Raw genomic sequence first — 27,048 nt, forward strand, 5'->3', positions numbered from 1 at the left:
TCCCACGCCAGCATCTCACGATTTATTTAAATGTCATTCCCAGACGCACATGTGGGGTGAGCATACGCTCCTATTATTACATAGTAGCACATACTCCGTACCCAGCAAGGATCTTCATATGACATATGGCCTCGTATCCTGAATCGGGGCAGGATCTCTCAAAGAGAACAGGAGGGAGAAGAAAACATTTACATTCTCTAACATGATTATAAGGAACTTGAGACAGATGAATGGAAAAACAACATCTTTGAACAATTATAATGAACAGAACGAGTCCCCCTCGTTCTGCTCGCTTTAAATAGCTGATCTCTGTAAACTTGAATACCAACCCTGGCAGATCGAGCAGTCTTAATTCCTTGATTTTCCGTACTGAATACCGTCCAACGCTCGGCGACGACGACAGGTGGCTACGTCAGCCGGGCCGTCGTCCGGCTGTGCCGCCCGGAGGGGCCCCGGATCAGATACTTCGGTAGTCAGAGCCCCGGGCTACGATGGCAGCGGCATCCCACTCCACGGAGAAGAACGAGATAGTTCCAAAAAACCCAAATATCACCATGACCAGGAGTTGCCAGTGAAGGAGAAGGTAGTTACTGTAGAAAAATGCCACGGCTGCGCAAATGGACTGAGACAGAACAAGACGAGTCAGAAAATGCACACAGATGGCCCCACGGCGCCACAAGGAGCCCACCACCCTCCGCCCCCTGGCTTTCTTTCTGTGACCGGCGGCGCACCTGCCCTTCCCGCATCCAGATAGGACTTCATCGGTCACTAGCTCGCAAACACACACCACATACTCCCGCTGAGAGCTGCTACCAACCACGTAAGCTGCGACCTGTCATTTAACGTAGTGTTTTTGGGAGGCGCCTGGGTGGCTGCGTCGGTTAAGTGTCTGACTCTTGATTTTGGCTCAGGTCATGACACCAGGGCCGTGAGATCAAGCCCTGGGTCAGGCTTTGCGCTGAGTGTGGAGCCTGCCTAGGATTTTCTTTCTCTCCCTCTGCTCCCCTCTCTTGCTTGTGCCTTCCCTCTCTCTCTCTCTCTCTCAAAAAAAAAAAACAAAAAAGTATCTTGTGAGAAACTGAGTAATAAAATAATGTACATATGCAGCAGAAATATGCTTGTCTGTATTACAAAGGAATTCGGGTATCGAAGGCAGGAAGCCTCTCATCTGAGAGGTTAAGACCGGAGCGTAAAATGGGGCACCTGGGTGGCTCGGTCAGTTAAGCACTCGAGTTTGGCTCAGGTCGTGATCTCGCGGTCTGTGAGTTCGAACCCTGCGTCGGGCTGTATGCAGACAGCTCAGAGCCTGGGGCCTGTTTTGGATTCTGTGTCTTCCTCCCTCTCTCTCTGCCACTCCCCTGCTCGTGCCCTCTCTCTTGCTCTCAAGATCAAACAAACCGGCGAACAAAACTTTAAAGACCAGAGTGTGAAACCTCTTAAATCACACTCCTCTCTGCCTCCTAGTTCCAATCAGAAATACCTGACAGGCTGTCCCTGGCTGTCATTTAAGAACCATTAGAAAAACACGGTTAAAAGCACTAAACAAAAAAGGGGAGTCCACTTAAGGCCAGTCTGCAGAGGAGCTTACCTGAACAAACTTGAAGATCGCGAAGGCTGGAGCGCTGTCTTCCGAATAGAGGAACCCTAAGATACTGAGCAGCTGGGTATTGAAGCAGCTGTCCCCCAGACCCAACAGGAAACTGCAGAAGATGGCGACCTCTTTGCTGCACAAAAGGCAGGCGGATTCAGAAGGGGCGCTCTGACCATTCTTGCTGGAGCCACTCCCAGTGGAAAAGCCACTACCCCACGAGAGCATCTCACTTTCAGGTTTTACGCACGATGGGACAAGAAGTAAACACCGGAGTCCCCAAAGTAAGAATTTATGCTCAGACACGCTCAGCTTCAGGGTCTGGCCAACGCTGGCCAATTAACTCTTTGGGAGCAAACACTGTGTTTGGGCAGGGCCGGCCCTGGATGGTGGATCTGGACCCAAATGTCTACATCTACAATGAATCTGAGTTGATGGCGATACAGTAAGATCCTCAAAACGGACAAAACCGACTGTGCACGGACTGGACGGCCCACCCAGCTGGCCGATCACCCCTCTCCTCACCACTCTTCACCACTCAGAAAGCAGACACATAAAATCACATCAGGTACTTATACGCTCTTTCACAGATCAAGAAAAACATCTAGGTGCGTCGAAAGGTTAAAACCGACCGTTTCAAAAAGAACTTGGGATTCTTCCTATGAGCTCCTATTTAAACTAATTCTGGTTCGACACTTGACAGGTCACCTCATAAAGATAACAGATTTTCAGATCATGATTAACTTCTCCGTTTTATAAAGATCTAGCCACCCGTTACCTGCCACCCTTCCTTGAATTACCAGAAAAACGACAGTCATCGCGTGCCTGGGTGGCTCAGCTGGTTCAGCGGCTGACTTTGGCTCAGGTCACGATCTCACTGCTCGTGAGTTCAAGCCCCTCGTCGGGCTCTGTGCTGAGGGCTCAGAGGCCGGAGCCTGCCTCGACTTCTGTGTCTCCCTCTCTCTCTCTGCCCCTCCCCCACTTGCCCTCTGTCTCTCTCTCTCAGAAATAAACAAACATTAAAAAATAAAATAAAATGCCAGTCACCATACCTGGATCTGATGTAAGCAGTACTATCCGTTCCTTCGACAGGAGCAAGAGGGGCGTCCCCAGGCATGTTGAGAAATATCAAATAGAAAGCTATAAAATGCACCACGATGCCCAACAACACAACTGGATTTCTACCAAAGCGATTATTCTTGCTCAGCAGGCCAAAGAGGCTTCCACCTACGGAGCCAATGACGTAGAGGACAGAAAAATTTAGTAAGTCAAATTTTTGATTCTTTGAAAAAAAATAAACCGATAAACCAACAGCCCATTTAATGAAGGGGTAAAGAAAGCACGGACACTAAAAGTAAAAAAAATAACCGTTGAAATAGAAGAAATTTTAAACGTCAGAACCGACTTCTAGGTCAGTGGGGTAACAGGGAGTAGATTTACCACCTGCCTAAAAAAGTCCAAAGTAATAATTTTGAAGACACAAGCTATGAGGTGACAAAGGGGCAGTGATCTCTGAGGTGGGGGAGGAAGCAAAGGAGGTGAACCCAGCTACTGCCCACCGGCTGGTCGAGAGAGAGGTTTAAGCTGGGCTGCAGGGAGGGGTGGGGAAGGCAGGTGGATCCCACAGCCTCCCTGAGAGGAGGAGACCAGAGCTCAGGGTCTGGGGATACATGGGTGGCTATAGAGTTCCAGAACAGGCTATCATTAGGGAAAGCTGCCCAGAGGGACAACTCCAGAGACCTACAGAGGGTCCCCCCTGAGTCTTCCCTAAGTGCCGATCAGCACTTAATGGGAGTAAATTAGCAGAGGCCCGCAAGAGAACCATCCAGGAGGGTTAGATGTATTAGCGCCCCGCCCTGGGCCAGGAATAGTGCCTCGTCCCCCCAGCCAGACAGGAAATCTTATGACTCACAGGCACTGGGTGTGCACAGAAAGGTCTTCCCTCAGGAGCGAGGAATAATTAGCCCTGCTCTGGTCCTGTCCAACAAACCTTAAAAGCAAGCCCTGAAAAAGTCATACTGTTTCCAAGTAAACGAACTGTAGCCAAGAACAAAGCTCGAGAATATTCACGAGAATAAAAAAACAGGCAGCACCCCACAAGGTTAAGTTCACAGAGTCTGGTGTCCCCACTGTTCCCAAGCAAAGAGGCATGAAAATAGGACCCATCACGAGGAGAAAAAGCAGTCGGACGTGGAGTTGTTATACGACCCAGCAATTCCAGTCCTAGTTACATACCCCAGAGAATTGAAAACGTTATGTTCACACAAAAAGTATACATACATGTTCACGGCGGTATTATTTACAACGGCCAAAAATGTGGAAACCCAAATGTCCATCGAATGGTGAATGGATAAGTAAAATGTGATCTACCTATGCAATGAAATATTATCTAGTGAGAAAAAAAGGATGGAATACTTCTATGTGCTAGAATATGGAAGAACCTTGGAAACGTCCTGCGAAATGAGAGAAGCCAGACCCAAAACACCATACGTTTTATGATTCCATTTCCATGAAGCGTCCCGAATAAGCAAATGTACAGAGAAAGGGGATTAGTGGTTGCCTGGAGAAGGGCAATAAAAATGTTCTAAAGTTAGAGGGTAGTGATGACTGTAAACCCCTGTGAACATACTAGAAAATACTGCCCTGGACGCCTTAAGTGGGGGACATATACGGCATGTGAGTTATATCTCAAGAAAGTTGTGTAAAAAACCAAACAAAACCAAAAAAACAAAAAAAAACCACCCCAGAACCGCCACAGATACTAGGATGAGCAGAAACATGAAAATCCATAGAACTGTATTCCACATGTTCAAATACATCTAAATACCTGGTACTGTTCTAGGTGTGGGCAGCAAAGCAGGACACAAAAAAACACTCAAGTCTGCTCTCTCCATAGTGTGATCCCCGTTGGCCATCCTAAGGGTCCTGTGTTTTTTTACGGTCTGGGTCTTTCCCCAAGGCCCTAAGTTTCACGTGGACAGGAAGTCTTTTCTTCGTGCAGTGGATGCACAGTTATCTGATGAATCTGGGAAGTTCCTCGTACGTGACAATGTCCGATACACGGGTGAAGGTCTCAAACGACCTTTGCCCGATACGGAATAGCCGCACTTGTGACGGGCACCGGGGAGCTGAGGGGAAGTGTTCAGCCCCTACACTGTACTCCTGAAACGAGTATGACACTGGATGTTAACTAACGGGAGTTTGAGAATATATATAAAAAGAGGAATCCCTAGTGTGACCCAGTAAAAACACACACTGATCTTTGCCTTGTTCCCCCTTCCTCCCCGCTTCCTGGCACAGAGCTCCTAGAACCCTGTGGCTTTCCTCGGTGTCAGGCATGTTTTTCGTTTGTGCTCCCTCGTACCTCCCTTTTGACCGGACCAGAGCTTATGCGAATGAGTTGGTTCTTCAGGGGGTTTAGGGGTCGTGTAGCTAGCCGGCTTCAGGATGCCCGCTGATTGCCAGAAGGACCAAGACTTGATCTGAGGGTTGGAATTTTCAGGGCCAGCCCCCAGGCTCAGGGCAGGTGAGGGGGGGTTGGAGATCCAGTTCGATCGCCATTGGCCAATGATATCATCAACCCTGCCTCGCTGATGAAAAGTCATAAAGACCCCTCAACGACAGGTTTGGGAAAGCTAGCCTGGTTGGCTGGTGGACGCATCCACGTACTGAGAGGGTGAGGTACCCTGACTCCATGCGGACCGAGGTTCCCACGCTCAGGACCCTCCTGGACTTTGCCCACGTGCCTCCTCATCTGGCTGTTCATTTGTATTTTTTATAAAAAGCTTTAACAGTAAGTACAGCATTTTCCTGGGGGCTCATGGGAACCTCCCAACTCATAGCCAAGTCAGACAGAAGTGCAGGTAGGTAGCCTGGGGACCTGGGACTTACAAGTGGCGTCTGAAGTGAGGGCATCTTTGTGGGACTGAGCCCTCGGACCTGGGGAGTCGGACGCAAACTCCAGTACTTAAGAGTTAGAAGTGAATGATCGTGCTGGACATCCAGCTGGTGTCAGATTCAGAAGGACAAGAAAGTCAGGGATTCCGAGACATTTTCCCGAAGTGTCTTAAGAGAAGAAGCTGGGAGGGACTGGATGTGTTTTCCTATTTACGGTTCTGTCTGTGAATCACATGGCAACTGCCTCATTTTAGAACAATGATAATAAAAAAACAAGGACATACCGATGTGAGTAGAACTAAGCAAGGAAACTAAAACATGAAGACAAGGAAGTGAATGAAGTACACTTACAGTATCTCTGATGACTACAAGCAACGGGTTTAATGCGAAAACCCACGGTTTTAAACCAACCTAAAATTTCTCCAATGCCAATGAAAATGCCAGAAAGTCCAATGAGGCTTTTCTCTTCTGTCCCAAATTTATTTACAGCACCAATACACGTTCCGTAGACACCAGAGAAGAAAGTCAATTCCAGACCTTTGGAGGAAACAAATCAGATTTAGTTACACATCCACAACCTCCGTTTCCTGGTTTTCTCCGTGGCTGGTGGCATTTGAGCTATATATGTATACGATCAAGTTCCCTCGGGGGACGGGTTACTCCCCCGTAGATGCCACAGAGCTGATGCAACGGAATTAGATGTTTGACATTTATTCTATTTCTCCGAAAAAGGTGTTTATACGTACAATGCATATAAAGGCAAAAGTAATCACTGGCACATTGCAGCGTCTTTTTTTTTTTTCTTTAAAAACATGACAGCCCTTCAAAAAAAAAATTTTTTTTAATGTTTTATGTTTGAGAGAGCGTGCGAACGAGTGGGGGGGAGGGGGAGAGAGAGAGAGAGAGGGAGACAGAAGATCCAAAGCAGGCTCCACGCTGACAGCGGCAAGTCTGAGGCAGAGCTCAGACCCATGAACTGCAAGACCACGACCTGAACCGAAGTCAGATGCTCAACCGACAGAGCCACCCAAGCGCCCCGATGGCATTTTTTTAAAAGGAAACCGATTTCCTCATTCTTAAGACCTCAGAGCGCTCCATCTACTCTCAGGGTTAAGCCACAGAGCTCGTTCTATTTCATTAGAAAGTATATGGAATCTATACAAAGTTACAAGGATTTACCCATGGTTATTTTCCGGACTGCTCCATTTTGCCCTAAAATCACTGGTTGGGATGAACCGGTTTTCAACCCCTGTGCAGAATTCTCCCACACTGAATTTGGGCCGACCCTGTGATATGCTTTCACCAATGAAATGCAGTGAAAGTGGCACTGGGCTCGTGCCAGGCCGAAGCATTAAGAAAAGCCTGGTCCTGGGGTGCCTGGGTGGCTCAGTCCGTTAAGCGTCCGACTTCAGCTCAGGTCACGATCTCGCGGTTCTGTTCATGAGTTCAAGCCCTGCACTGGGCTCTGTGCTAATAGCTCAGAGCCTGGAGCCTGCTTCAGATTCTGTGTCTCCCTTTCTCTCTGCCCCTTCCTCTCTCACTCTCTCTCTCTCAAAAATAAAAACATTTGGGGCGCCTGGGTGGCTCAGTCGGGTAAGCGGCCGACTTCGGCTCAGGTCATGATCTCGCGGTCCGTGAGTTCGAGCCCCGCGTCGGGCTCTGTGCTGACAGCTCAGAGCCTGGAGCCTGTTTCAGATTCTGTGTCTCCCTCTCTCTGACCCTCCCCTGTTCATACTCTGTCTCTGTCTCAAAAAAATAAATAAACGTTAAAAAAATTTTTTTTTTTAAATAAAAACATTAAAAAAAAAAAAAAAGACCATCAGTAGAACTATTCAGCTGAGCCCCGTCAGTGCACAGAACTGTGAGAATGAATAACACAGTGGTTATTTTCGGTCCTCACTGGCATTATGCAGCAACAGAAAACCCAAACCCCGTCATGAAGCCCATTACCTGTATAAGCAGTTGTAATACTAAGAAGGAGCATCTCCCTGGTGACACATAACTTAAGAGACTTTCCTGTAAGAAAGAAAACAATTTAGGAGTACTTAACTAGATTTTACTTACTCAAACAAAAATTCTAAACCATTTACTCAACCCAAACACCCCTCATCGATAATGCCAGGAGACAAAAAACAGTGGGACAGGGGCGCCTGGGTGGCTCAGTCGGTTAAACATCCAATTTTGGCTCAGGTCTGATCTCACCATTTGTGGGTTCGAGCCCCGTCTCGGGCTCTGTGCTGACAGCTCAGAGCCTGGAGCCTGCTTCAGATTCTGTGTCTCCCTCTCTCTCTGACCCTCCCCCACTCGCACTCTGTCTCTCTCTCTCTCTCTCTCTCTCTCTGATAAACAAACACTAAAAAAAAAAAAAGTGGGACAGAGGTTAATGATTCAGATGCTTAAGGGATGAACTACATCTGCCCTCTAAATAAAATGTTTATTTCAGCTGCGTAAATACATTCTAGAGTTGTGTTTTCCCCCACACACTCTCCAGCTCGGATTTCAAAAAACAACACGAAACGGAGAAAGCAAATAGAATCAAACAAAACGAGACTTATTTCAACGGACTTGACTGAAGGTTAGGCTGAGTCCACGGCTGGCAAAGCGCTAATGTACCCAAGGAATTATCGCAGAGTGGCTTGAAGACTGGACTAGATCAGGGAGGGAGCTTTCTGAGCAGACAGGCTGCAACACCACTTCCTGTGATTCTCAGTTCTCTAGATCTGAGGACTGAAACTTTAGTTCTTGGTGTTTGTTTACGACCACTTTAATGTCTGTTTTTATGCTGTTCAACGCAGTTGAAATCTGCAACGGAAAATGCATGTCTACAAACTGTGTATTTTTTTAAAATTTATTTATTGACAGAGAGGGAGAGAGAGAGAGACAGAGAGAGAAAACGACCAAGCAGGGGAGGGGCACAGAGACAGACGTAAAATCCCAAGCAGGCTCCACACTGCCAGCACGGAGCCCAACGCAGGGCTCAAACTCACAAACCGTGAGATCATGACCTGAGACGACACCGAGAGTCAGACCCTGAAGTGACTGAGCCACCCACCCCGGTGCCCCACACAAACTGTATTTTAGAACCTGCTCACATTTCATAATTTAAGGCCAATGACCTAGTGTCTTCAATGAACAGTCAATCCAGATTTTAAGCTCTCGCTCAACAGCTGACTACAAACGTTACACAAGACACGTACGCACGGTCCCGAATGTCACCGCCTGCAGAAGAGGATACCCTGTTCTCTAATTTCACTAAAATATGGTGAGACTAATACAGTGAGACATTTCACCACTTGCATGTATCTCCAGGAAAACTACACCATCAGTATGACGTTTAAAACAATTGTTTTCCTTTTTTTTAATGTTTTTCCTTTTTTGAGAGGAAGAGACAGAGAGTGAGCGGGGGAGGGGAAGAGAGAGAGGGAGACACAGAATCCGAAGCGGGCTCCAGGCTCCTGGCTGTCAGCACAGAGCTTGACGTGGGGCTCGACCCCACGAACTGTGAGATCATGACCTGAGCTGAAGTCAGACACTTAACCAACTGAGCCTCCCAGGTACCCCTAAAACAATTATTTTTTCTAAGTTTATTCATTTATTTTGAGAGAGACAGAGACAGCACGAGCAGGGGAGGGGCAGAGAGAGGGGGGGAGAGAGAGAGAATCCCAAGCAGGCTCCACGCTGTCAGCACAGGACCTGACGTGGGACTTGAATTCACAATCTGTGGGATCATGACCTGAGCCACAACAGAGAGCTTGACGCTTAATCGACTGAGCCACCCGGGTGCCCCAAAACAATCACTTTTAATAAAAAATAATTATATTAGCAAAGCACGTTCGTTTCTGAAAGATCGGAAGATTTAACAAAAAGAAATTTTAAAACATAATCCAGAGGGGCGCCTGGGTGGCGCAGTCGGTTAAGCGTCCGACTTCAGCCAGGTCACGATCTCGCGGTCCGTGAGTTCGAGCCCCGCGTCGGGCTCTGGGCTGATGGCTCAGAGCCTGGAGCCTGTTTCCGATTCTGTGTCTCCCTCTCTCTCTGCCCCTTCCCCGTTCATGCTCTGTCTCTCTCTGTCCCAAAAATAAATAAAAAACGTTGAAAAAATAAATAAATAAATAAATAAATTTAAAAAAAAAATAAAAAAAAAAATAAAACATAATCCAGAATACTATAACAGCAGCTACGTGTCATTACGCATTTGTCCCAACCTGTAAGAGGTACAACCTCCAAAAGCGCGCCCCCATGTGAGCTGTGGATTCAGGAGGATGACTGTGTGTGATCGCAGGTTCATCAACTATGCCACTTGGGTGGGGGACGCTGCGCACAAGGTGGGGGGGCCTATGGGAACTTTCCTCAGTTTTGCTGTGAACCTAAAACGGCTCTGAAAAATGAAGTCTACGAACAATAACAACAACAACACATCATCTATCTACAGAAATAGATACACCGATCCTAAAATTCACATGGCAATTCCAGGGGCTCACAACAGCCAACACAATCTTGAAATGGAACAAAGTTGGAGGGCTCACGCTTCCCAACTTCAAAGCTTGGCAGTAATCAGTGGATTACTGGCGTCAGGTCAGACACGTACGTCTAGAAATAAACTCTGCCGTATACAGTCAATTGGTTTTCAACAAGGGCGCCGATACGATTCAATGCGGAAGAACCGTCTTTTCAGCAGGACAACTACGTGGCCCCATGCAGAATGAAGTTGGACTCCTCCCTCACAACGCGCACGACAATGAACTCAGAATGGACCCTCCACCTGAAGGTAAGAGCTACAAGTATAAAACCCTTAGAAGAAAACACAGGAGCAAATCTTTGTGACCCAGGGGTCAGGCAAAACCTTCTGAGGACACCAAAGACACATGCAAAAGGTAACACAGATAAGTCGGCCTACGTCAAAAATGTAGGGCTCTTGTGGTTTAAGAGACACCATCAGAAAACGAAAAATCAATCGAAGGAATGGGAGAAAATACTTGCAAATCACATATATATGAGATTTTTTATACGGAATATATAAAGAGTTCTCACAACTCGATGATAATAAAAAGACACTCCAATTAAAAGCTGGGAAAAGGACCCGAGTAGACGGTTCTCCAGAGACGTGATGCAAACGACCCGCAAGCATGTGAAAATATGCTCCACGTCCTTAGCCACTAGGGAAATGCAAATCAAAACCACAGGATGACACTTCGCACCCACTTGGACAGCTGTCAACAGAAAGATAGTAACTCAAGGACGTGCAGAAACCGGAAGCCTCAGACACTGCCGGTGGGAACGTAAAATGGTGCAGCCGCGCGAGAAAACATCTGCTGGTTCCTCAGAAGGCTGAACACAGCGACCACGGGGGCGAGCAACCCAGCTACGACCAAGTGCGTGCACGGAGATGTGCAGACGAACGTCCATGCGAAAACCTGGACACGAATGTTCACAGCAGCGTGACTCGTGCCACCTACGAAGTACAAACAGCCCGTTGTCTATAACGCTCTAGAACACGGGGCGAGCCTCGACACCATGACGCTGAGGGCCAGGTCACGAAAGAGCGCACATAGCATGATTCTATTCGTACGACGTAATGTCCAGGAGAGGCGAAGCTCGAGACGGAAAGTGGATTAATGGATGCCTAGGGTAAGGGACGGGGGGAGTGGGGAGGAAAAGGAAGTGACTGCTAATGGGTACAGAAATTCCTTCTGGGGTGGACAGGTTCTATAACCGTCTGTGGTTAGAGATGCACAACTCTAGAAAGATACTAAATAGGACTGAATTGTACCCTTTAAGTGGCCGATCATATAGCATGTGAATTATAGCTCAATAAAGCTATTCTATTAAGGAAGAAACCCCACAATCTAAATAATGGGTCTCCGTCCGGACTTAAAAGGTTTTTTAATAAAAACAAATTTTACGGGGCGCTTGGGTGGCTCAGTCGGTTGAGCGTCCGACTTCGGCTCAGGTCATGATCTCACGGTTTGTGAGTTTGAGCCCCGCATCGGGCTCTGTGCTGACAGTTCAGAGCCTGGAGCCTGCTTCGGATGCTGTGTCTCCCTCTCTCTGCTCCTCCCCCACTCATGCTCGCTCTCTCTTAAAACTAAATAAAGCTTAAAAAAAATAATTAAAAAAAACACAAATTTTACTGTATATAAGTATATACATAGTATATGTATATAGTATGTAGTATATATATATACACATACACTATTTCTAAGTTTGTTTTCACATAAGAGAGCAAATATTTCCTAACATGCATCAAGATCATTTTTATGGCTAGGATAATCCGTCGTATAGATGTACAAAATGACGCCTTGTAGATGAACATTTAAATCACTTACATAAACATCTTAGTAATTAAATCTTGACAAAAATGCTTAGTTATTTCCTGAGGATAATCTTATTTGTGGAATTGCTGGGGTAAAGGTACAAACATTTCTAAGGCTTCTGACACTTGCAGACAAATTGCTCTTCAGAAAATAATACGAACGGGGGCGGCTGGGTGGCTCAGTTGGTTAGGCAACCGACTTCGGCTCAGGTCATGACTTTGAGCCCCGCATCGGGCTCTGCGCTGTCAGCTCGGAGCCTGGAGCCTGCTTCGGATTGTCTCCCCCTCTCTCTACCCCTCCCCTGCTCATGCTCTGTGTCTCTCTGTCTCTCGATAAGAAATAAATGTTAAAGAAAAAAAAAATTTAAAGAAAGTAACACGAATGTGTATTCCCATCAGCAGCATGGTCTTATGCGTGTTAAGTACTCACCATCCATAATACAGATGATTATTTTTTTTATCTTTTGAAATCTGATGGAAAACTTTCTTTTTTGATGCAACACTTTTAAATTTGCATTTCTTATACTTAAACAAATATTTTCCCTACCATTTTAACTCCATTAGGTTGTTCTGATACACTGAAGTTTTCCACTTTAAGCAACTTGAAAAGGGCATTCTTTTCCCTTATTGTCTGAATGACCTGTTTAAAAGGCATTGCTCTACCCAATTAGTCTCTTCAATTACTTTTGTAGTTTCATTTTTACATCGAATCCACCTGGAATGTTAGGATATATAAAGTTCGAGTCTATATTTTTCTACACTGTCTGCTCCCTAACTTCGCTTAAGAGTTTCTTTTATCGTATTTATTGTATTGCGGACAGGGGCCTCATTCTAGACTTTAGTTCTACTGCTCCTTCTACTCCAAAGTCTTCAAATGAATTCACAGAATTTAACATTTATTAGGGAAAGTCCTTTTTATTTTTTTTTTTTACTTTTAGAGAGCGAGCAAGCATGAGTGGGGAAGAGGGGAGAAGAAGGAGGGGAGAGGAAGGAGGAGGGAGAGAGAGAGAGACAGAGACAGAGACAGAGAGAGACAGAGAGAGACAGAGAGAGAAAGAGAGAGAGAGAGAGAGAGAGAGAGGGAGAATCTTTAACAGGCTCCACGCTCAGCACAGAGCCCAAGGCGGGGCTCGATCCCACCAACCCTGGGATCATGGCCTGAGCCCAAATCAAGAGTTGGGACGCTCACCCAGGCGCCCGTTAAATCCTTTTCAAAAATTCTCTTGGCTATTCTCAGACATTTATGCTTCCAGAGGGACTTCAGGATTGTTTCCTCAAGACCAAGAAATAAATTTTTAAAAATTTCAATGAAGTGTTCCAGAATCCCATTAAACATACACGTCCAGCTGAGGAATGGAGTGCTTTTTAGATGAACAGAAACCGTTTCTGCCCCCCATTCATCACAGCATCAACTGAAGGCATCTGATGAGTAAACAACGGATGACAGATGACTTAAAGCTTGGACACTCTTCTTTCTGTGCTCTCTCTGGCTTCCGCGCCACCTCGTTGCCTCCCGCCGCTCCCCACGGCCCAGGAACCGGCTCCTCAAACTGCCTGCCCTGTAGCACCTTTCTGGCTGCCCCTCCTTTCTCCCCAAACTAGACGGCACAACATCCCATCAGTCCTGAACTCTGCTCAGCAACCAACTAGTTCCATGACGAAACCGTGTGGTCCTAATCGTGTTAGCGCCTCATTTCACAGACAGGCTGAGGCAAAGTCTGTACATCCGGGAGAGACATCTTGAATCTGGTGTCAACAGGCAGCCAGGGAGAGGGGGGGCTGCATCGAGCCTCACCCAAGGCTGGACGGAACATCCCATAAGCCTGAAGATCACCCAGGCTAGCCCCTTTCCCTCGACTCCGTGGCTCGCCAAGTTAGCCATAGGGGGCTTTCTGGGCCCCGGATCACAAGAAGGGAGTATCTATGAAGGGGCTCGCTAAAACATATTAAATGCCATCATCAATGGTTCAGTTGTGACTTCTGTGGGTTTAGCTTGAGTCCTTTCCCCTCCGGCCCCTCTGATCAATGGTGGCGCTCATGACAGACAAGTTTCTAGGTCTGCAAAGCTGAGAGTCAGACCTCTGACTGCAGTGACCTCCCATCCTGCTGGGGGACAAGCAAGCTACATCCTTTCTAATTATAATGGGTAGCCCGAGTTGTAATTACGAACGCATTCCCGAAATGTAAGAAATACGTACAAGAGGGAGGGCAGGGTGGGTGATGGGTATTGAGGAGGGCACCTTTTGGGATGAGCACTGGGTGTTGTATGGAAACCAATTTGACAGTAAATTTCATATATTAAAAAATAAAAAAAAAATTAAAAAAAAAAAAGAAATACGTACAATAAAAGCCTGATTAAACAGCCTTAACAATAATATGCCATATATTCAAAGCTCAGAATACCACACCCCACAAGCCCTTTCTACAAAAGGAGACTACAGGAATTGCTGGCTAAAAGCTGGGTGCTTTCGGTCATCTGACTTAGGCCATGGCCGATTCGACCAAGAATTTGCACCCTGGCCCGAGGCAACCTGTCGGCTGGCCACAAGCACAGAAGAGCCTAAGGCCCAGGGTCCTAACTGAAACAACGTGGCCCCAAAAGGCTGCTCCCTTCTAGACGGTGTCAGAGTCTCTCCTTGGGAGACAAAGAGGCTGCGAGGGCTCCAGGCAGAAGCAAAGGACTGGCCCACATCAGGCCTTGTTAGAATCGGAAGCCGCGTCTGCCGCTTTCTGAAGGAGGCACAAGATGACCGTTATGGGAATCACTGGCTTTGCCGGTCACACCCTCTGGGCTCCGATCCCAGCTCGGCCGCATCCTAGCTACTTGACCTTGGGTAAATCATTTCTCTGAGCCTCGGTTTCCTCTTCCATAAAATGGAGAGAATGACAGGCGTGCGCTGTGTGACACAGAACCGTCGTGAGGAAGGACACGACGTGAACACGGAGGGAGGCCTGGCCGGGAAGAGCCCTCCGCGGAGGAGCACGACCGCGCCGACACACTCGGTTGAGGGGACAGCCCGTGCGTCCTCGCCTCCTGGCATCGAGCTCCAGCCCCCAAGCGCTCTGGCCCTCCCCGCGCCACCCCTGCAGGGCCCCGTCCACCCCGCGCGCCCCCCCAGTTCCAGAGGTACTGGCTGAGAAGACTAGCACGCTCCGGGGCGGCATACCTGGAGACACGGAAACACTGGGGGATCGTCAATCCAAAGTTAGCGGGGGGAGGGGGAAAGGCAAATGTCGTAGTTGTCCCCGAACAGCTCTGGCATTTCAGACCCAGTGTTTTCTAATACTTACTAAACGCGTCTACTGCCTTTGCCATGGTGTTCTGGGCAGACCTGAAAACATAAAAACAAGAGATCAAAGTGACTTCCCCTGAAAGCTGTAAAGGGAACAAAACAGCGATCGCGTTTTCACCGACGTTTGTCACAACACCGTCCTCTATGAGGTCTGGCAGATATTTCCGTTGCCGCACAATATGGGACCCTGTCCTCGCTGCAGAGGACGAGGGGAGAGCGTCCAAACCTGATTCTCTCATGCTAAATTTGTGGCTCACATCCACACACGTCCTGTTCAGAAAGGATACTTCAGGCGGGACAGAAGTCTGCCCACCCTGCTATTTTCATACTGTAAAAACAACTAGTAAAAATTCAATTTCCCTCCACTCTCCTTTGTTATTTTTTTCATGCTTATTTTTGAGAGAGAGAGGGGGGGACAGGGAGGGAGAGAAAGAGCACAAGCAGGGAAGGAGCAGAGAGAGAGGGAGACACAGAATCCGAAGCAGGTTCCAGGCTCTGAGCTGTCAGCACAGAGCCCGACGCGGGGCTCGAACTCACAAACCACAAGATCACGACCTGAAGCGTCCAAAGTCGGAAGCTTAACCGACTGAGCCACCCGGGTGCCCCCACTCTGACTACGTTAAATTTTTTTTTTTTACGTTTATTTATTTTTGATAGAGAGAGAGCACAAGTGGGGGAGGGGCAGAGAGAGAAGGAGACAACAGAATCCGAAGCAGGCTCCAGGCTCCGAGCTGTCAGCACAGAGCTCAACACGGAGTTCCAACTCAGGAGCCATGAGATCACGACCTGAGCCGAAGTCAGACGCTTAACTGAGTCGCCCAGGTGCCCCATACTTCTCTGGCACCTTCAAATAATAATATATTTTTGAAGTTTTTATTTATTCATTTTGAGAGGAAGTGAGAGCAGAGGAGGGGCAGAGAGAGAGGGAGAGAGCGAGAATCCCAAGCAGGCTGCTCCACGCTGTCAGTGCAGAGCCCGATCGATGTAGGGCTCAAACCCACGAGCCGTGAGACCATGACCTGAGCCAAAGTCGGCCACTTAACCGACTGAGCCACCAGGCACCCCTTTAAATAACATTACTTACAAAAAAGAAAAAAAAAAAAAAGAAACCTCATGGAGATCCAGTTGACTTATATAAGTGAATTACTGACACAAAAAAGGTAGTCTGTTCTAACGGACAGGAAAACCTCTTTTCACCATAAAAACGCATGCCTTGCCTGGAGGCAAATACTCTTCAGATTCCAAATGACTGATAGGACGCTTGTAGATGGATAGGCTCGGATGTAGGATTTTAGTATTTTACATTTCAGTACCCAAATAAGTAGGAACTGATTTATATACTCTCTAGCCTGTTAAAATACAAGCGAGCCAGCCAGCACTCGGGTGCAAATCAATGACCTATTAAAGGAAGCCATTTCTAGTAGAATTCTGAAATAAGACGAACCCCAGGTCCCGCAAGGAACGGAGCGGGCAAGAGTACGATCACTGCTAACCCCTCTCAAACCCTTCGACACCTTCCCATCTCATGCCCAGCCTACCTCTTTAAGGTCCTGACTTTGAAGAGTAGCAGAACGGGTCACCCCAAAACATGCCGCTTTGGTACACTGATTATGTCGAGCGGTAGGCACTAGAAAAACAGCACATGCGGGGACAAGCTTTCTCGGAACTTCCCTCATCTGCCTAAAGACAGATCCTCTAGAAGGAACCCAAATGTTATAAATCACCTCTGGAAGTTTCATCACATAGGGATGATGGACTCTTGTCACCAGAGGGGAGACCAGACATGGACAGCTTGTCACAAACTATGTCTCCCATCTATTCTTGCAAGGGTCCGCTCATCCTTCCGAGAAATCATTTACTCTCCCCTAAGACGCCTCTATCCTCCTCCCCTTTCCCGATTTAGACGGGTATTTAATGCCTAAATTCTGAGCCATCCAGGGAAATCACTCATTTTCCCCTGGGGTTTCTTCACGTATACACGAACCATACGTGTTAATAAGTTTCTGATTGTTTTTTTTCCCTCGTTCATCTTTTTTTTTTCAACTTTTTTTTTTTTTTTTAATTTATTTTTGGGACAGAGAGAGACAGAGCATGAATGGGGGAGGGGCAGAGAGAGAGGGAGACACAGAACCGGAAACAGGCTCCAGGCTCCGAGCCATCAGCCCAGAGCCTGACGCGGGGCTCGAACTCACGGACCGCGAGATCGTGACCTGGCTGAAGTCGGACGCTTAACCGACTGCGCCACCCAGGCGCCCCTCCCTCGTTCATCTTTTAATACAGGGGTCTCAGCTAAGGACACGAAAGAGTGGAGGGAAAATGATTTTTCGTCCCTGCGTCTTAAATGTTATCTTCTCAGCCTTCTCTGGCAACTCCATCTACAATTTTACGTGTACGTCGTACAAATTACATACACGTAACTACTATATCCTAGAATTGCGAAGCATCCCTGCCCCCCCCACCTCAAGCCCATACTTCTGTATCCTGCTCTGTTTTAGATTTCTATTTTCTAATACTGGATTGCTAAGAGGTACAGGATTCTCTGGGAGGAGGGTGATAAAAACATTCTAACATTGGTTGTGAACCTCGAGATCATGACCTGAGCCGAAGTCAGACATTTAACCGATGGAGCCCCCCAGGCGCCCCTCCTTCAGTGGCTTCCAATCACACCCAGAAAAGAACCCGCACTCCTGTCGCAGCTTCCCAGAACGGAATCCCTGCCTGCTGCAGACACTCCTACCTCCACTCCCTCCCTGGGCTGACTCCCACGGGCCTCCCTGCAGCCCTGGCACCCAGCACACCCCTGTCTACCACCTGGTCTTGGCAATCAGTGGCCATCAGCTGATCGTCCCTCCTCCCCAGTCAGGCCGCAGGGAGCCACCCAGCTCCCCACCCACCAATCCCCTTTCACTGCCTTCTTAGCATTTCCTTTGCGGTTTTACACACATGGAGTCTACACCCCCTCTAAAATGAAGTCCCTCCAGACCGGGGACTTCTCTGTCTTGTTTGCTGCTGTATCCCTCAGGTTGAGAGGGGGGCTGGCAGAGAGTCGGTGCTGTTTATAGACTAGAGACAAGGAAGCTTCAAGTTGGGGAGACCCTTCAGGAAGAGAAAATGCTAAAAAGGCTGATCGGCACTCCTCAGTACTGTGCCTTATCAGTTACACGATCCTCCGTCAGGGAAGTTCCCTAGAAAAAGGGAGGGGATTCTTTTTGTCTGCACAGCACACACAGCTGACACTTGCTAAAAGAACAGGTGTTCAATTTTCACTGAATCTGTGGTGTTCACGTTCATAGAATCTCCAACATCAGTTTATGCTTGGTATATACGTATACAGTTTATGCTATACGTACATGTTATATATATACGTATACATATGTACACATACACATGCATAAATACAGGTGTTCAAACCAAGGTCACGCCTCTCTTTTGCTTTAAACAAACAGTGAAATTTTGAGTGCTTAATGAACTGATGACTGGAGAGGTTTAGGCCTTTTGGGGATTAACAAGGCAGCACAGAACGCCCCGTGCAAACGTTCTAACAATACAGGAAGAGCAATAAGGCAATCTTCACAATTTACTGACTCACACACAAAGCAAAACGAGCCTGGCAAAGATTTCTCATTTCCTTCTCCTCCAACCTGGATGGTACCTGCAGAGAAATCGTCTGTGATGTTTTAGTTTTACTTATAACTGAAATATACTCAAGTTAATTTACAGTTTGTAGAAAAACACAAGGCCATTTACTTGTTTCCCCACTGGGACCACCCTGGGGAAGACCACCTACCTGTATAGGTTAGCACAAAACCAGGCACCTCACGTAAGAGACTGGGTGTGACCAACTGTTGATGGCCCTGCCACTCACATGTGCCACAGGAATGGGGGAATTTTAGGGGTTGGACCACGCAAACCATAACTGAGGGCAAAAACTGTCTCTAATGTAACTTGATAAGGCTGTACCTTTGCACATTAAACACACGGGACACCGGCTGAACTGAAGGAGGAAACTGAGACCCAGAGGAACTAAGGGGATTATTGCTATTGTCCAGGGTCATATAATTTGTCAGCCGCAACCTGGGATTGGGCTCAAATCCCCTGTAGGCTCTCCCCCTCCCTCTTCTGCCTCTCCCTTCCTTCTCCTCTTCCCTTCCTCCTCCCCAGAGCTACCCTTTATCTTCATTCTCTTGGCTTTAAAACTCTTTCCTCAGGGCACCTGGCTGGTTCAGTCAGTACAGCCTGCAACTCTTGATCTCAGGATCTCAGGGTCATGAGTTCGAGCCCCACATTGGGCATGGAGCCTACTTAAAAAAATAAATAAATACAAATAAAACTTTTTCCTCATGTCTGCCCAATGTTGGATTATCAGTTAGGATTATGAAAAGGTTACTAATCCCAAAACTAGCTCTACTCAAAATATATTTTTGGGGCACCTGGGTGGCTCAGTCAGTTAAGTGCCTGACTTTGGCTCAGGTCACGATCTCATGGTTTGTGAGTTCGAGCCCCATGTAGGGCTCTGTGCTGACAGCTCAGAGCCTGGAGCCTGCTTCAGATTCTGTGTCTCCCTCTCACTCTGCTGCTCCCCTGCTCACGCTCTGTCTCTCTCAAAAATAAATAAATATTGGGGCGCCTGGGTGGCTCCGTTGGTTAAGTGTCCGACTTCGGCCCAGGTCATGATCTCACGGTTTGTGAGTTTGAACCCCACATCGGGCTCTGTGCTGACAGCTTGGAGCCAGGGGCCTGCTTTGGATTCTGTGTCTCCTTCTCTCTCTGCCCCTTCCCTGCTTGCGCTCTGTCTCTCTCTCTCTCTTAAACATTAACAGGGGTGCCTGGGTGGCTCAGTCGGTTAAGCGTCCGACTTCGGCTCAGGTCATGATCCCGCGGTTTGTGAGTTTGAGCCCCATGTCGGGCTCTGTGCTGACAGCTCGGAGCCTGGAGCCTGCTTCGGATTATGTGTCTCCCTCTCTCTCTCTGCCCCTCCCCCGCTTGTGCTCTGTCTCTCAAAAATGAATTAAGTGTTAAAAAAAAAATTAAAAAAATAAACATTTATATATACACGTATACGTATACATGTTTTTGTTTTTTTCTAGATAGAAAGGAACATGCCAACTTCTTACTCGTTGACTTCCAGGTCCTGCTCATCAGAAGACTCATCTTCTCCCAGGACATTTTCAGACTCTGGTTGCCGAATGAGAAAGAAAAGAACTGTCCCCACCAGGCTAATCACCGTCAGGGCAATAAACACTGTTCTTCGGTCACTCTCTGGAGAAAAAAAGAGAAGAAAGCAGATAGCACCAACCGCGCACAATTTCAGAGTCCGTATTGTGTTCAGAGGCTGTTTATGACCATCCAAACATTTCCTCGTTAAATGTTTACTGCGTTAGTGAAAATCTCAAATAAAGAACTAAATAGAATACCTCCACCTTTGTCTTTCGGTTAAAGGAATACCAATAAGCCAAAAGAAAAACAGCACAAGAATTTTAATCATACTCTGTAGCCAAAGAAGCGTACAAAAGTCTAACATTATGGTCATACACAGCATAACCTTCTGTACCTTGAGACGCTGCTTGAGGCACAGGCCACGCACTAAAATCCTGGCTTAATACGAGGAAGAAAAGTTACTAACAGGTAAAATCTGAGAGGACTTCAGGCAGCACGGTTCACTGCCACGATACGAACAAAGCAATAATGGATACTCTGTGCATCTATCATCCTTGGAACATGTCTGAATAAAGCAAAGTGAATAAACAAACCTGATATGTGAGTTTTCCCTTGCCAAGCAAAATATATGTAGAGATTTCCAAAGAACAAGCTGGGGGAAGAAAAGGGAGAAGAGGATGTTGAGGACTTATTTCCATATTTACAGTTTTTAAAGCAATGTTTCCATTATTTGTTAAAAAGGGGGGGGGGCGGGATATATAATTTTAAAAGTAGCTACCTGCCTGGATCATTATCGACTCCACCTTGACCCTTTTCTGAAAACTGTCACTGACCCAGATGGAATTCAGTCTCCTCCCACGTGACAGTAACCTGATTCAGAACCACCCTACAAAGACTTGACTCGCTCTGAAACATGTGATTTATTGGCACTCTGGAAATGACTATGTGGAAGCAGGCTTATGCTACTTCTGAAATCCTGTATTTTAAAGAATCTCCGAAAAAAAAAAAAAAATCCATGATTTAGTCACCTGCATCTAATCAGATGCTTTACTTAACATACTTTCCTGGAGAAAGAACCTTTCGCTTACACTCCGGTTTCTTAACATACACCCCTTACACTAAAACATCTGCATTCGTGAAACCTTACCAACACCCCCATTTTGGGTGATATCCATGAGGGTAAATCCTCAGGACAGATTCCATGATAAAATGACTGTTTTTGCTTTCTACTTAGGAAATATATAACATGCTGTATGTTGCTCAGTGTTGATATAATTAGACTCACTTTTGAATTTTTTTAAATAAAATGTATTTATTTTTCAGTAACTCTACACCCAACGTGGGACTCGAACTCACAACCCTGAGATCAAGAGTCGCATGCTCTACTGACTGAGCCAGCCAGGCGCCCCTCACTTTTGAACTTGTTAATAGCTATCAGGTGTAGCTCAGTGGGAATGCCATGGTCTTTGGAATCCAGATAAGGATGGCTTAAATCACATCAGTTACCGGGACGCCTGGGTGGCTCAGTCAGTTAAGCATCCGACTTCAGCTCAGGTCATGATCTCGCGGTCCGTGAGTTCGAGCCCCACGTCAGGCTCTGGGTTGATGGCTCAGAGCCTGGAGCCTGCTTCCGATTCTGTGTCTCCCTCTCTCTGACCCTCCCCCGTTCATGCTCTGTCTCTGTCTCAAAAATAAATAAACGTTAAAAAAAAAAATCACATCAGTTACTGCACTTTTAAGCCTCTGTTTTCTCATCTGTAGAACAGAGATAATACTTTCTGGTGTCATGAGGTGGTGAGGATTACTGAAATTTAGTCATGAAGCCAACAGTCCCTGCCTGAAATATAGCAGGCGCTAAATACGTTATGGTTGGTATTATTTTCTATTTACTCGTCATGAATTACAATGAGGTAGGTCCATGCGTTTACGTAATTCCGTAAAATTTTTAATTTGAATCATATGCAGCTACAAACTCAAGTCATATAACACGGAAGATCTGAATTTTCAATACAACAAAGATCTAAAAAATGGTGTGGCAAAATAATTAAAGGAAAGATTAAGCTCCGGAAGGATTATTACCTAGATTGTAAGAGTGCCCAGAAAATTCCACTGTTTCTCCCAATAGTGTGCTCATCTGAATTGATTGTCAGGCAATTTCCTTGTGCCGTCCAAAGCACTAAAATTCAAACCGAAAGGTTATCAAGAGAATGTAATCACTTAGCTTTACATACTAAACACACGATACTCTTGGATAAATCCCAGAAGACAGAGAAAATAAGCATCAAGTAGCTTACCAGCAGCTGCGATCCCAATGAAGACAGAGGCTGTGTAGAAGGACCATGGGAAAGGCTGGATAAAAACGGCAATGTACATGCTAAAATATAACAGGTCAATGTATTACAGTCAAACAATACCTTAAATAGAATGCCAATTATGCCTTCTAGGAATCAATTTTGAGGATTCTCTCTCTCTTTTAATTCAACCTGTAAAGGACTTCTCCAGTGGTGGGGAAAAAGGGACAGACGTGACCTACTCATTTATTTATTTATTTTTTGTCTTTTAATTTTTGAGAGAGAAAGAGACAGAACGCGAGCAGGGGAAGGGCAGAGAGAGAGAGGGAGACACAGACTCTGAAGCAGGCTCCAGGCTCTGAGCTGTCAGCACAGAGCCCGATGTGGGGCTAGAACCCACGAACCGTGAGATCATGACCCGAGCCGAAGTCAGACACAACCGACTGAGCCACCCAGGCGCCCCGTGACCTACTCATTCTTAATTTACTGTTTCAAGTTTGTGAGATCAGACACTTGAACGAAGGTTTGTTTGCAATCGGCGTCTGCCAATTGCTTAGCACATGCTGGGACTGTAGTTCTACAACCCAGAAAAAAAGCTTAGTTCTTTCATTTGAACGAGATCTCTTTCACAGAAAGAGATTTTTGGATACTATTTTTATTAACAGTAAAACAAAAGGAAACACGCACATGTCCCAGGACATTTAAACAACATGGTATCCCAGGGCATCAAGGAGAGAACCAAATCCCTAAAATACTGCCTGTATTCTATGTAATCCAAGTGGGTAGATTCTTTTTTTTTTTTTTCTTTAGGATCTTTTTTTAATTTTTTTTTTTTTAAAGTTTTTTTTTTTTCCCAACGTTTTTTATTTATTTTTGGGACAGAGAGAGACAGAGCATGAACGGGGGAGGGGCAGAGAGAGAGGGAGACACAGAATCGGAAACAGGCTCCAGGCTCCGAGCCATCAGCCCAGAGCCTGACGCAGGGCTCGAACTCACGGACCGTGAGATCGTGACCTGGCTGAAGTCGGACGCTTAACCGACTGCGCCACCCAGGCGCCCCAGGATCTTTTTTTTAAATTTAAGTAATCTCTACACCCAGAGCGGGGCCTGAATTCACAACCCCGAGATCAAGAGTCGCACGTCCACCGACTGAGCCAGTCAGGCGCCCCCAATTTGGCACATTCTTGTCAAATATTTCCTACGTGTTTGAAAGGTGCTGAAGGTGTTTGGGTGATATGAAAGAAAATCATACTACTCACCTGTAAAATAAACCACTTGCAAACATAGAGAGCTGAGGTCCTACAATGGCAACCACTGATGGTGTAATCAAATTTGAAGCGGAGAACACTCCATAAATAATTGCCATGCTGTGCACATAACACATAAAAGGAAAAAACAAAACCCTTGAATCACTGTCTCAAAAGTGCACTTTTTCAAATCTACTTAAAGTGTATGGGTTTTTTTTTTGACATAAGCATTCATTTCTTTAGTTAGAGTTCATAATAATTCTCTCATTAAGCTGCATCTCATAATACAGTTTTCACTTATGCAAAATCTTGGGAGTCTCATCAAATTTCTCTTGGAATCAGCGTGCCCTGGACAGTAGTTTTTAATGCCCTGGTAAATTGCAATAAAAGCTAGCAGCGTGCCAAGTGTTTTCCATGTTTTCTTTATTAAACCTGACAGCTCTGTGAAGACAGTATTATTATTACCCTCATTTTACAGAAAAGAAGACCGGAACACAAGGGGGTTAAGTTACTTGCCAAAAGTCCAGCTGGATAGCTGGTGAATGGTTGGAGCCAAGACACCATCCCTGGTAAGCTCATTCCAGAAGCCCTGGTCAACAGTCTGCTCTACACACTTAGCTTACAACTCCTGGCAACAGCATAAAATTTCGCTGTTATATAAATAACAAGCACCGAGTTATCACTTGCTTAAACTGGAACTTATTTAACTCAACCTAATGGCCTCACTTGAACATCATTCAGCTACCGGAGACCCAGCCCTAGTATGTGTGTCTTGGAGCAAAGTATGACTGAAACCATTTTGAGGGTCCTCAACTCATTTACTAGCCTCTATTCATAAACCCAAAGTAAATTACTCTTTGGCTTCCATGAACCTCAAACAGCAAGCGTTCTTTGAAATGTACATGAAGACAGAGCGCTACAAAAAAACTACGGTATTATTAACCACTGAGAAAAATGGACATTAACATTGTTTTATTCTCAAATATCATACAGAAGATCCGTTTAGGATAGATAATAAAGAACCAAATAATAAGAGTTATGGGGGAAGGGGGTGTTGGTCATCACCTGAGAATTACAGAGAAATTAAGAAACCCGTATGCGTTTATATCCACGTATGCGTTACATTCCCCGCTCGGATCACAATGAAGGTCTTTTCATTTTTTTGTAAAATTGGGACTAAACACCTTAATAGAAATTCTAAAAGCTCCTGATGGCAGCATGTTAATCATTATGAAATTACAAAAACAGGAGGACCAAATGTTTCAAGAGTCGTATAAAACCTCCTCCGTTTAGGATTGAGAAGACATAATTAACGACAATACTTGAGTGTTTATTAAGTGCCAGGCACTGTGCCAAGAGCTTTACACGCGTCATCTGAGCAAGGAGATTGGGCTCACAGACAGAAGTAACTTGCCTAACATAACGCAGTGATTAAGTCATGAAACCAGGATCTCAGACCTAGTATGAAATTCTAGTGAAACCTGGACTCATCACCTTTATCCTACTATGTTCTCCCAAACAGCCCAGGGGCAGAGAAAAAGCAATCACTACCAATTCAATCACAACGTAACTGCCGTAGTATATAAAATAGAGCCGATCGCACGTACAGTACCTGGTATATCCACTGCCGTGAAAATCTGTGCTATTTAAGCTCCTGATGACAGTTTGCTGTGTGGAAGATAAAGCTAATCAATGAAAACACTTTGCAGTCTCCCTCCCCATCCCCACCAAAGTTTGTCTCCAAGAACTGAGAACGAGGTACTCGGTAAAATAAAATTCGGGATGCACCATGCCTGAATACTGAAAGTCAACCATGAGAGATGAAAAGGACTGCAAAACAGGAAAAGGCAAACCGGTGACAGGGAAGGGGGCAAAGAGCAGCTGTAACTATGCCTTAGTACTAGTACCCGTAGTAGTTACCAAGTATTCTCCCAGTACTAATGCAAACCTTAATACAGACAAGAAATAACAGGTCAACACATACAGACCCCAAGTCAGATCAGAAGAAGACCATACTGTTGAACACCCCGTCCCGATACCCTATTATTAGCAAGAAATGTCTGACACATCAAATTAAACCTAAGCATAAAAACGAGGAAGGGTAGGGCAGAAAAATAAAAGGTGCCGTTTAAGCGCGCTGTCCGATGTAATTAACGTTCATCACCATCTTTGGAACGCGTTTATGGTAGGCACTTCAAAGGAGGGAGAACAGATCCCGACTCACCGCCACATTTCCACAAGTTTGAAAGGCGGTGAACATAAACATAAAGGCAATTCCTAAAATAATAATGTTGAAAAGCTTTTTGGATTCCGGGGACATTTTGGCTCAACTCTGCCAGAGGTCAGCAGCGGCCCAGGGCGGTCGGCTCTCCTCGGGGCGAACCCACTGACGATCCTGGGGAAGGAAATGAGGCGGTGAGAGGAGCGGACGGATCCGGGAGCAAGGCTGCCGAGCTGTCAACTTCAGTTCTCGGATCAGAATCCCCGGCCGAGGGTGAAGTTGTCCCCACGGGCAATTAGGACATTCCTAGAGTCCGATCCGAGTATGGACGAGCCCAACACTCGGAGAAGTGCCAACAACGTCGCTGCTCCAGGTTGAGGGGCCCGCAAGGGGGATTAGGGGGCCACGGCCGAGGTGCAGCGGCCGGCGCGGCCCCGCCCGCCCGGCCCTGACTCACCTCGGGCCACGCGACCCGGTCACCTGACCGCAGCCTCGGCGCCGGCCGCTCGGCCCGCTGGGAAATGTAGTCCTGCGCGCCCCGAGACGGGTAGGGCGCGCCGGGAGGGGAGCGGGGCCGAGTCCGCGCGCCCCAGCGGAGGAGGGGCTACAAAGCGGAACCCGGCGGAGGAGTCGGGAACTGCGGGAGGGAGCCCGAAGGGCGACGGGGCCGGGTCTGAGAAGGCTGGAGACAGCGGGGCAAACGGGGGCGGGGGGAGACTCCCCCCCCTCTCCGAGAGAGGCGAGAACGTTCCGCGGGGGCCGGGGCAGAAAAGCTTCGCGGAGCCCGGATACGGGCATGAAAAGGAGGCGGAGCCTACAAGGGGAGCGCTTCCTGCCCCAACTGCGGGAGAGCGCCCGTCCGGCCTCGCTGCCGGAAAGAGCGTTTCGCGGGCTTTCCAACCGCTCGCCAATTCCGCTCCCCCCTCCCAGCAACAGTGACTCCGCGCTTTTCGGCCCGCCCGCCGGGGTCTGCGCAGGCGCGCCGGACAGGGGCGGGGCGCGTGGCCGCGGCGCGGCGGGGCGGGGCGGGGCGAGCCAATC

At 46.9% G+C, this 27,048-nt stretch overlaps 1 protein-coding gene across 7 annotated transcripts; it reads right to left on the reverse strand.

Moving 5' to 3' along the window:
- Positions 1–26,947, reverse strand: MFSD11 (major facilitator superfamily domain containing 11). 7 transcript variants are annotated; one of them, XM_058703534.1, is made up of 14 exons: positions 26,465–26,947; positions 26,011–26,181; positions 25,399–25,454; positions 23,799–23,906; positions 22,543–22,622; positions 22,328–22,424; positions 20,842–20,900; positions 20,206–20,350; positions 15,090–15,130; positions 7,436–7,501; positions 5,897–6,022; positions 2,641–2,815; positions 1,589–1,724; positions 1–622 (listed from the first exon to the last, which is right to left on the reverse strand). In XM_058703534.1, the coding sequence occupies exons 2-14, from the start codon at positions 26,104–26,106 to the stop codon at positions 458–460; spliced, it is 1,350 nt and encodes a 449-aa protein (XP_058559517.1). In that variant the 5' UTR covers positions 26,107–26,181; positions 26,465–26,947; the 3' UTR covers positions 1–457. The 7 variants fall into 7 exon arrangements, with proteins under 7 accessions (XP_058559517.1, XP_058559516.1, XP_058559519.1 ...); XM_058703533.1 differs by lacking the exon at positions 26,465–26,947 and having other exon boundaries at positions 26,011–26,458; XM_058703536.1 differs by lacking the exons at positions 25,399–25,454; positions 26,465–26,947 and having other exon boundaries at positions 22,543–22,597; positions 26,011–26,458.
- Positions 26,948–27,048: the final 101 nt, after the last annotated feature.

This window comes from Neofelis nebulosa, chromosome 16 (genome assembly GCF_028018385.1).
Source record: "Neofelis nebulosa isolate mNeoNeb1 chromosome 16, mNeoNeb1.pri, whole genome shotgun sequence".
In the NCBI taxonomy this organism is placed as follows: domain Eukaryota; kingdom Metazoa; phylum Chordata; class Mammalia; order Carnivora; family Felidae; genus Neofelis; species Neofelis nebulosa.

Coding starts and splice junctions, on each gene's coding strand:
- MFSD11 (XM_058703534.1), bottom strand. CDS start 26,106: ATGTCCCCGGAATCCAAAAAGCTTTTCAACATTATTATTTTAGGAATT. Junction 25,455..26,010: donor AAACTTGTGGAAATGTGGCG/GTGAGTCGGGAT, acceptor TCTTCCACACAG/CAAACTGTCATCAGGAGCTT. Junction 623..1,588: donor CGATCTTCAAGTTTGTTCAG/GTAAGCTCCTCT, acceptor GTTCTGTCTCAG/TCCATTTGCGCAGCCGTGGC.